General features: G+C 46.1%; 1 protein-coding gene across 1 annotated transcript; it reads left to right on the forward strand.

Moving 5' to 3' along the window:
- The first annotated feature begins 241 nt into the window (after positions 1 to 241).
- Positions 242 to 10,283, forward strand: DNASE2B (deoxyribonuclease 2 beta). The gene is made up of 6 exons (XM_082312526.1): positions 242 to 375; positions 4,230 to 4,407; positions 5,678 to 5,759; positions 6,802 to 6,963; positions 8,475 to 8,672; positions 9,237 to 10,283. The coding sequence occupies exons 1-6, from the start codon at positions 263 to 265 to the stop codon at positions 9,590 to 9,592; spliced, it is 1,089 nt and encodes a 362-aa protein (XP_082168652.1). The 5' UTR covers positions 242 to 262; the 3' UTR covers positions 9,593 to 10,283.
- The last annotated feature ends 219 nt before the right edge of the window (positions 10,284 to 10,502 follow it).

A 10,502-nucleotide genomic window follows, 5' to 3' on the forward strand; every position in this document is an offset into this window, starting at 1 on the left:
AAGTTTTCTCAAAAACGTAACTTGACAACTGTCATTTTGCCGTTTTGCTGCCCAAAGAAATCCGGAGCAATTTCCAGCAGCTCCCGGGAGCCCTGGCCCCGCCGCCGCCAGCTGTCCCTGCCGCCGGAGCCCCGCTTCCCAGGCTGGGCAGCCGCCCGGGGTGCGCTCGCTGCCGCGTACAGCAGGAGCTGACAGCTAACGCAACGCAACTTCTGCTTTTAGAACCTACTCAGTGCTCGCCCTGTGCAGTCGAGAAACCAAAATGCCTGCGGGATCTGCACGGTGTCACCCTGCTTTGCTACTGCTTCTCTCCTCCGCGCCCCTGTGGGCAGCTGAGATCTCCTGCAGGAATGAAGACGGGGAGCCAGTCGATTGGTAAGTAAATACCGCGCAGGGGAGAAATGCTGGGTGAGTAAATAACCCTTGAGAGTAAACCACGTGAAGTAGGTGGATCGCTGAGAAGTAATGCATAGCAATCACTGTTTTAATCCTGTTTGCCTGTGAGTAGTAGCTGAATTTTGCATTTGGAAAACCTAGGATAAGTTATTGAAATGTGATTTCATTTCACTGAGCCAAACACCCTGCTGCATTATGACTAACTGCAAAATAATCACCGGTTTACGCCGTGTTCATGTCTCATCATCAAAGGGAGCGTAATCTGTGTTGGGGCGCCAAGGCTGCACTCACCGGCGGCAGCCCCGCGGGCGCCCGGCCCGGGCCAGGGCTCCAGCACGTGGCTCATCTGGCTGAGGGAACTGAGCCGAGCGGGGAAAACGGCCGTATCTCGCCCTCAGCCTCGTCGCTCCTACCCGAACAGCAGCGTGGTGGGACTTGTGCCCTCGCTGCCGTTGCTGAGGGGGAGCGGAGGCTGAGCAGCCCCCGGGAGGGATGGGGAGAGGCGCGGGGCAGGGGCGGCAGGGTGGGAAAGCGCCTTGTGACTGAGGGGCCGAGGTCGCTCCCGCCGCCCGAGCCGCCGGCGCGTTAGAGCTGGGACCATCCCACTGCCAGCAGTGAGCCCGGGTTGGGCATTAAATGATTAATTGGATTAATGCGCTTTGAAGATGAAAGACGCAAAGTATAATGACATCCAACCCAGGTTTAAAAAGTGAAATGAGGGCTCTTAAAAAAGAGCACCGAAGCCTCTCAGAGATAAATATCATAAGAGAGAAACCGATTTAAAAAGAAAAGTGTCTTTCTCAGGGAACAATGATTAGTTTGGATACAAGTGATAAAGACGTAGGTGCTATTCTTGCACGTCCCTTCCCTTGCACACAGCTCACTGCAGGGAAGGCAGGGCTCCTCACCCCGCGGGCAGGCTGCTCAAGCAGGGGCATAAAGCCAGCTTTGCTCTCTGTTGGCCTAGCATCAAACGTATGAGAGTCCGCTCCGTCCCTGTGACTTGTCACCCTTGCCAGGGCCCTTCTGGATAATGGGAGTTTTTCAGGAATCAGACTCTTAGTTGGTGCAACTTAAAGGTATGAGAAATTTCGTTTCTCCACAAACTGCAATTATTCCTTGCAGAATGAGTCTCTGTGTGCTAAAGCTAAACCAAACCAAACCAAACCAAACAGACCAAAACCCAAACAAATAAAAAAACTCAAAACAAAACAAGAAAACCTTTACCATCCATTTCTTAAACGAACATAATTTTTGTGTGCAAATTCTCTGAGAAATTCTTTGAAAGCTGCGACGAGGAGTAGTTCACCTGTGCCGCCACGCGTGTGAACCCCAGTGACGCGGGACCCGTTCCAGGTGGGAGCGGGGGGGCCTGCACAGGTAGAACCATGCTCCCTTCTGCCAAGTTTAGCAGGGAGGACATGAGGGATTTCCTTTCCAATACGCCATGATCAAATGAAAGAGAAACTTGCCTATCTGTCTGTGGGGGTCATCCTAGTTTATTGACAAGAAATAGTCAACTTCTGCCTGATTCTGGATTTGGTTGCTATGAAGCCGATAGGAGAAGCAGAACTGAAACTGCTGAGAAGAGCTTCCTCTTAACCAAAAGATGTCGACACCCTCTCAAACAAACACAGCACTGCAGGTTTTAGATTCAGTTAGCAAGAGCTTTATGTGAGTTCCTACTATTCAGTGGTTTCATCCTGCAATATTCCAGAACTACTCATTATTAGTGTGCATGCACCCTTTCATTTGCCACGAAACCGGAGGAATCCCTTGCCTTCCCTGACCCGATCCCACCTGTGCTCCCAGCCGTGCCTGCAGCTCCCACCCACACGCGGGGCCTGGGCTGGCAAAAGTCCCCCCCCGTGTTTTCATTCCACTCGGGAGCTCGTCCCGCTGCACCACGCGCAGGAGCTACCAGAGCAAAGGGCACCAGGATCGGCTCTCTAAGGAGGGCAGAAAGTCTTCCCTTTATTCATCCAAACTCGCTGTATTCTGTGGGAAGCTTTTCATGCACATAAAAGCCAAAACTCTGCTTTCTGAGGTGTATTGAGTCAAGGACTGAAGCCACGGATGCACGTTGTTTGGGGTTTTTTTTTGGGGGGGGGGGAGAAGTAAAGATGTGATTATTTGTAGTAACTTTGTGTTCAGTCACAAGCAAACAACGTGACAGTGCTAATCGGGTGTAAGCGGATTTGCTTTTCCTTGGTTCTCAGGAAAATAACTTTCGGTCTGCTCCCACAAATGCCTAAGCTCTTGAGAAATTTCCTGTGCACAAATAGCAGTGAAGACTTTTATGCAACTTTAATTGCTGATACACTCAGCTGGCTTTCTGGAAAGGGCCAAAACATGTATCCACTGGGAATTGGCAAGCAATTTACTGATAGCTCAACTACTAGCATTTCCGTAAGCGTACCTGCTAACGCCTATTTATCAGATGCAAGGCTGTGAACACCCCAAGAGCATAAATCTTCCAATACATTTCAAAGCCGTTTGGAAAGGCTCCGTACACTAATTCCTGGATCAGCTCGTACTACGGTAACTGGTGCTACCGCTCTCCTTTCCAAATCTTCATCTCAAATAAAGGGATTGTTGTGACTCCGTACATGGACAGCTCTCTTTATACAGCCTTGCTGTATAAACCACCTCCTCCTCTTCTCTGTCATCTGTCATCAGCAGCAATTGCTCCAGAGATATTTAAGGAACATCACTCACTCCGTGGCAAGGCAGGTGGATTACCAGGATCACCAGGGGTGTGTGTTTCTCTTCTGCCAGTACATGTAGGTTTCCCACAGATTAAATATTCCTCTGGCAAAATGCTTTCCTGCCACTTCTTACCTGCTGTCGGAGATGCCTTTTTTGACCAACTTGAGACTGTAAATCAGCTGGGCGAGGCTCGCTCCTCCTGACGTACTTGAAGGGCTAAGCACAGTCAGGCTGCATTTTTGGTAAATAGTATAGGATTGAAACTAATGCCACTCAGTTCTCACTATTGACATAAATAACAAATGACTCAAGTACAGCACTCAAAGAAAGTGGCTCAATTAATTATATTGCAATTAATCCCATGGACTTGTGCACTGGGAAAACCTGTTTACTTCATCAGGGACATTAATATGAACGGAGCCATTTACTGACAATATTGAGTACTCTGCAATTTTGAAAAGATTTGTGTTTCTGGCTAATGGCTTGCAATATCCAGTCTGCAACAGTTCAGCAGAGTGCGAGTCTGTTATGAAAAGTAAGACTGGAACAACGTTATCACATGGCTTTATGCTTATGTTGCGGTTTTAATATGTATAAATAGAACATTCTGCATTTTTATAATTGTAATAAATAATTTTATCTATTTCATATAAAGTTATATTTATATAATAAAAAAATGTATTGGTAAGAGGTGTCCAGGTTGACCATGAGAATGTCAGACTGAGTTTGGGACTTGAGGTTCTCTACCAGAACCAGGAGGAATAAGGATTTGGTGGCTAAACAGGACTCCAAACCAGAGCTACCTCAAATTCTTTTGGGGTACCAACAGCAGCCTGGACACAGCAACAGGAGTTCGGTGCCGAATCAGCCTCCCTTGCTTGCTAAGAAGCAGAGCAAATTTGTCCGCAGCAGGTACCGTGCTGCCAAACTGCTGCTGGTCCCTGCGCCCGGTCACCTCCTCGAGGCTGAGACATCCACACTGCGGGCGGGCGGCGCTGGGCCCCCTCCGGCGCAGGTGTGCCCCGAGTCACCCTTCTCTTAAATCCTTGGGGGGGGGAGGAAATATTGATTTACACATTTAAACGGGATGGTTATAAAAAACCAATTGCTCTTCACTGTTGCAGGTTTGCCCTTTACAAGCTGCCGAAACACGCCAAAGGAGAGATTCCCACGCTGGGGCTGGAATACATGTACATGGACGCCCTGGCTCCGCAGTGGCAGCTGGGCAAATACCTCATCAACATGACACAGGGTGCTCTGGGACAAACACTGACGCAGCTGTACGAGATGTATGAATCCAAGGCAAGTGACATTTAACTGTCATTTTGTTACTATGCTTACTTGATATTACATGCAAATGAAATTAAACCAACCAAAATAAGCTTGTCAAGGTATGGCCGGACCTGACCGACTAGATCTACTAAAACACATAAAGGGGAGTGTCTTGACAGCTGGGCAGATTATTTGCAGTTTTGGCTACAATTATAAATTATCCTCAAACTTCTAATTTCTAGTCAAGCCTTTCACACCCTTAAAGTATTGTCCATCAAAAAACGAGTGTTAGTACATAGTCCCTTTGGCTTCTCTGCAATTCATGTTGAGCAACGTCTGAAGCTGTGAACTCAGACCAGACCAGGACCAGTGGTGACTGTTACAGACACTCATCCTAAGCTCTCCCACGTGCATGTGTTTCACACTCTGTCTCAAATCAAATCTGGGTTTTGCTCTCCTCCCTGAAATCACTGGGACTGCTTTAGCAGCAATATGCTGCTTGTTAGGCCTTTTATTTTCCCCCCACAGTCAGACACCTCATTTATATTTGTGTGAAGCGATTATAAAATACCACGAGATCTGCCTATAGTTATTTTTTTACCATCTGCAGAGTATTCTTGGGAGTCTGGGTGCGTCTTTGCATTTCTGCTGGGGGTTAGTGGTAGGGTGTCACTAATTTATATGTAGAAGAGATTCCCGGAAGTCAGTCAAATACTGGCAATCCAATCGACTGCCCTATTCCAGGTCTCACTGTAATTGTAATAAACTGTTTATAAACTCAAAGTACAGTGGGAGGAGAAACATGTCCCAACTCCTTTGAAGTTCTCTATTCAAGGGGAATAAGGTGCAGCCATATGCAAATATTTTGCAAAAAAGCATTAATTGCTTGTCCTTCATAAGAGCACTCGTCATGTCTATTTTTCCTCAGCAAACATTTTCACCGGATCACAGAGAGAGAGGCACAAAAAAAAAAGGGGGGGGGAACTTCTTTGCAAGTGCGTGCCCAATAAACCCATGTAAATTATCTCAGTGAGCATATTCGACCTCTTGAGGAAGGGCTACTGCAACGATTGAGAGAACCCCCACTTTATACTAACCGGGACCCTAATGCTGAGTCTTCAGATTTATTTTACTGTAACTTCTGCAGAGACTCTGTCAGCTGAATGAGGGGAAGGATGAGGCTCGTGATGTTCACACAGAGAAGTCCTGAATTCTTTCTTCTGTTGCCAGCAGAAGATGTTCGCTTAAATGCCTTCCTTTTACTGAATGCCACGTTTCAGAAATGTATGTTTTCCTGCAGAGGAACAGCATTGTATATGCGATATACAATGATGAGGTCCCCGAGTCAGACTCCGACGGGTGGAAAAGAGGACATACCAAAGGTACAGGGAGAGTCCCAAGCTACTATTTTATCCTTTCTAAAGTTGTGGATAGCATGTACTTATCTGTTTGTCTATCTGCGTATCTAAAATTCCTGCCTAAAGCAAAACTGGAGAATGATTTGCATGAGGTGTGGTTTGTTGTATAGTTATATATGCTGCAGCTTCTGTTCTGGCTTTGCTATGCCTGTGCTGTGTTGAAGAACTCTTAGGGCTCATGGACCCTTGGTTTTCAAGAGTTGAAACTCATATAACTCCTTTCAGCGAGTACAGACCACATCGTCCTGAGCACAATGGCAACAGCGGTACAAGGTGTGAAGGGAAAGGCACCCTAAATATAAACCCCTCTAAACGCTGCCTCTCTGGGGCAAGAAACGGCTGCCAAGATCATGGAAGTGCTAAAGTGTGTAGCTGAAGTAAAGCAAGACTTCAAATAAGTGTAAACTTCAGTGGAGGTCTAAATATTCCCTTGAGGAAGCAGATGGGGTTTGCCCACCCTGACTCTGGGATGAAGACATTTTGCAGGGCTGGATTTCCAGGCTGCAGCAACGGGGACGGCGCGGGAGCCGTGCTCCTCCCTGGAGCACCCTGCTGCAGGGAGAGGCACAGACCATCTCTCTGCTGCTTCCCCGCGGAGGAGAATTTGGTCTGGGGAAGGAGACACGGTGTTGACGGAGTCTGCTTCCCCTTATGCAGTGAATATATGAAGGGAAGGAAAATGTGCAGTAGAGAGAGGGTCACAGCCACTAAATCATCAGATTTTTTGAAGGTAACATCTGAGCAGAGAAAAAGGTTTTGAAAAGATATTTTTTTAAAAAGAAAAGTGGTGACAGTGTGAGATAGGCTATGCAGGAGAGAATTAATGCCATTTTAACACAATATTAGTGTCCCCTATAATCCATTAATCTACTCTAGAGCCAGTTCACTGTAGACATTGACACACTGAAGTGTGGTGTCTGCAGCAGCAAATCCAAAGTAGGACACAGATGTATCATCTCAGAGCTTTTCCCCCCTTAATTCATTTGCAATAACTTTTCTTGGACAGGATTTCTGCTCTTGGACAAATCACAAGGCTTCTGGGTGATTCACAGTGTGCCCCTGTTCCCTCCCATCCCTGAGGACGGTTATGGGTATCCAGCTACTGGGGAGTCCTACGGACAGACGGCCATCTGTATAACCTTCAAATATGACCAGTTCACAGAAATCGGTATGAAAAGCTTCTCCCTAAGAAAGCCTTTTCCCTGCCGCACCTCTCTGACTGCTTTCCTTGAGGCTTTGCCTCAAAAATTGCTTGTTCTCGTCCTTCATTGTCCAATTGGGAAACCAAGTGGGGCCTGGAAACAGCCGCCTTGCCTTCAGTTACGCTTATCCAACCATTTCCTGTGTGAAGGTGGGAAATTCACTCTTCTCCTCTGTCTCCATCTCCCCATGGGGACTATTGGGATAGTAATATTCACAAGTGCATATCAAGGGTAAACTCAGTCCATGCATACAAAATGCTTTGGAAATATAAGGTTAATAATTTTTAGCAGTAATAGCTTGCTCAGCTGCAATCATCTGCAGTTCTAAAAATGTAAGGCAACCGCTGCTTGAGCTGGAGTAGTAGCCTTGACACGTCAGAAATACGAAGTATGGAATAAATATCACCCAGAATTTCCCCAGGTACTTTTTACCAGATAAAATACCAATACGAAAAATAAAAAAAAAAAAAAAAGAAATCTATACCCATAAGATTCAGAACAATCTGACAGTGATATCTGGTACTGGCATCTGAAAAGGGACTATCAAAAGGCATTATAAGAAATCATACTGGTATGTTCCTTAACACTTTTCACACTCTTTTTCACTCTTTTCTCAGTTACAAGCCTCAAATGATATTAATGAACCACATAAGCTGCGCAAATGGCCAGGCTGGCCGCACCCCAGAGCTATCTAAACCAGGCTGCTGTTTGTGGAAGCGCATCTATGCCTGTGTTTAGGGAAAGAGGACAAGAAAATGAGAGGCTGACAGTAATGCTTTTCCTGCTCCATCCTCCCAGCTTCTGGTAATCTGTGGTTCAGGGATTTCCTGAGCCGGAAAGACTGGAAAGTTCCTGATGGACTGGTCTTCCATGAACTCATCTAATGAGCCCATTTGTTCCCTTGCTCTTTAGCGTATCCGTGGCAAGGACTTCTGCAGTTAAGCTGCGCACGGTACAGAAAAGTAATTTTCTTCTGCTAATTCAATCCAGACGCTGAAAGTCAAGCTCTGTTCTCCCTAAAACCAAACTAGACCCTTTGGCAGCTCCTCTGTTTGCATTTGGCTTGGCAACTGTAACTGACTGGAAACTACTCCTGTAAATATGGACAGGCTTGAATTTACTCTGCCGTGTGAGCGCTGTGTGCTTACAGGCTTGAAGATGAGCATGGATGGAGGCGGCAGTGGACCGAGACCACCAGTTAACAGTTCTGCTAAGAATAATGAGGCGTAAGTGGAAAAACCTGAGCATACTCGCCCAACCAGTCCACGGGCTGCAGGGCCAGTCAGAATACAGAGCAATTAAACGTGGTTTTGGTTGCTCAAATAAGATACTTTGACACTGAACTCCTCCAGGAGATAGGCTGTGAGGATTAAGGAGGATTTAGGTTTCTTTTCCAAGGCAGAACGTTACTCTCTTCATTCCTTCGCTTTAACCCATTTTAATTCTGCATGTGTTCATTTCTTTGGGTTTTTCTCAGACCAACAGATGCTGAGTTATAATCCAGGAGTCTACAGCTGTTCTATCCCTAACATCTTCCAAGCTGACCTCCCAAATCTGCAGAAGCTCTGCGCAGGGTCCAGGCTGCCCTCGGTCCCCTTGCGCCACCTCTCCAAACTCCAGTCAGCTCAGGGGGAAACCTTTCTCCACTTTGCGAAGTCACACTTGTACATAGATGGTAAGGGAACCTGTTGCTCTATCTGTCACACGTTCTCAAGCAAGTAATAAGCGATTAATGCATTCTTTGACAATTGGTATTTTCTTTGAGGGGAAAAAAGAAGTTCAGCTTCAGAAATAAATGTAACAGAGGGCAGGGAAAGGCGTCCTGTCATAATATTCTCTCAGCCCCACAAAACGAAAAGCTGTCTGGTCCTTCAAACACCTTCTTAAGGTGTTCAGTAACGGGATTTTCAGAAAAGTTATTTCCTGCTATTCAACGATAACAACAAAGAACAAAAATGGGGTTTGAATCATCTGCTTTTTTTTTGCTATGAAGAAGGCTTGAATTTTTTTTTCCTTCCTTTTTTTCCTGCTGATTGTTTGTAACAGGTTTTCCAGGAGAAGAAGGAAAAGTAGAAATGAACTTCTGAAACAAGTCAAAATAAGGGGAGGGGGCAAAATCCCTTCTGCCCCACTTTATGCATGGGAATGAAACGAGCCCCTTTTAGGTGATGCTTTTCAGTCTCTTCTTTAATGAAGGAACGTGAAAAACTGATTTCCCACCCCCTGTGTTTTTCCACAGATATCTACGTGGCCTGGGTGGCTCAGGAACTGAAGACTGATTTGTTGGCTGAATCCTGGCAGCATTCCGGCCAAAAACTTCCCTCAAATTGCTCTCTCAGCTACCATGTCTACAACATACACCAAATAGGGACGCCATTGAATTCCACCTTTTATTCCATTAATGATCATTCCAAATGGGCTGTTTCAAGGGAAGACAAAGATCAGTGGACCTGCATCGGAGACTTAAACCGCGCTGCTGAGCAAGCTTGGAGAAGCGGTGGGTTCATCTGTACGCAGAACGAACACATCTACAAAGCCTTCAGACATTTGATAATCCACTATGAACATTGCACTGATGCTTCCACATTGATATAATGAACCATTCCTCCCCAACAGCACAGCCCCTCGTTACACAGAAAGCGTAGGAAATGTCTCCCTTAGATTATATTTTCACTCTGAAAAATGGCCCTGTGCGTCGCCAGATGTGTTAGACCTTCACCTTGTTAGCTATAAAAGCCGACGGTTTGCAGGTAAATTACGGCTGGTTTTCTCTGGGTGCTGGACCAGCAGGCTCTGCGTGTGCTGAGCCCTGCTCTGCTCTCTCCTCGGCCGAGACGCTGCTGCGCGAGGCTGCACCAAAGCCCATCGCTGTCAGCAACCGCGCGCAGGCGGCCCCAGGGGAGCTTGTGAGTGATGCTGGCCGTGGGATGGGAGGAACCACAGAAACCTGTCTCGTTAGCTGGGTTGTCGGGGCTGGGCAGCTAGCAAGAGAAAAGTACCCCAAAATGCTTCAAAATCGCCCCGTGTTCCAGGCGCTGTTGAGAGCAGTCACAGCATTTCTGCTCAGTTTGGGGGGAATCTCTTAAAGAGCGGACATAATTGGATACAGACAGGGAGACGAGTAGATCTGTGGACAGGAAGGCTTCATTTTTACATTATTAATTTTTAGAGAAGAAATGAGCTTTAAATCATTTGTAACCAATGGCTTGGGAGTTTTTCTAGTGCTTTTATTTACGTACAGCAATCTTATAAACAAATAAACATGTCCAAAATACGAATAAGCAAAATAAATTAAGAGCAAAAATGGTCTGTTTACAGTCTCCCTCTTCCATCTTTATAGTTATTTGTGGTTGGTTACAATGTTTTATAGCTGCCAAAGGAAAAATGGAGACAATTAGGAAAAAGAATTAAAAAGAAAAGAGAAGAAAATATTTGAAGGAAGATGTTATTTCACCTACATTTTCACACTACAGCAAACGTGGCTGTTAATTTTCAACACCTCCAG

The sequence above is a fragment of the Platalea leucorodia genome (assembly GCF_965183815.1).
Source record: "Platalea leucorodia genome assembly, chromosome: 5".
NCBI classification, from domain to species: domain Eukaryota; kingdom Metazoa; phylum Chordata; class Aves; order Pelecaniformes; family Threskiornithidae; genus Platalea; species Platalea leucorodia.

Excerpts from the sequence above, each read along its gene's own strand:
- DNASE2B (XM_082312526.1), top strand. The coding sequence starts at position 263 with ATGCCTGCGGGATCTGCACGGTGTCACCCTGCTTTGCTACTGCTTCTC. Across the intron at positions 5,760-6,801 it reads GAAAAGAGGACATACCAAAG|GATTTCTGCTCTTGGACAAA; the intron begins GTACAGGGAGAG and ends TTTCTTGGACAG. Across the intron at positions 6,964-8,474 it reads TGACCAGTTCACAGAAATCG|ACCAACAGATGCTGAGTTAT; the intron begins GTATGAAAAGCT and ends GGTTTTTCTCAG.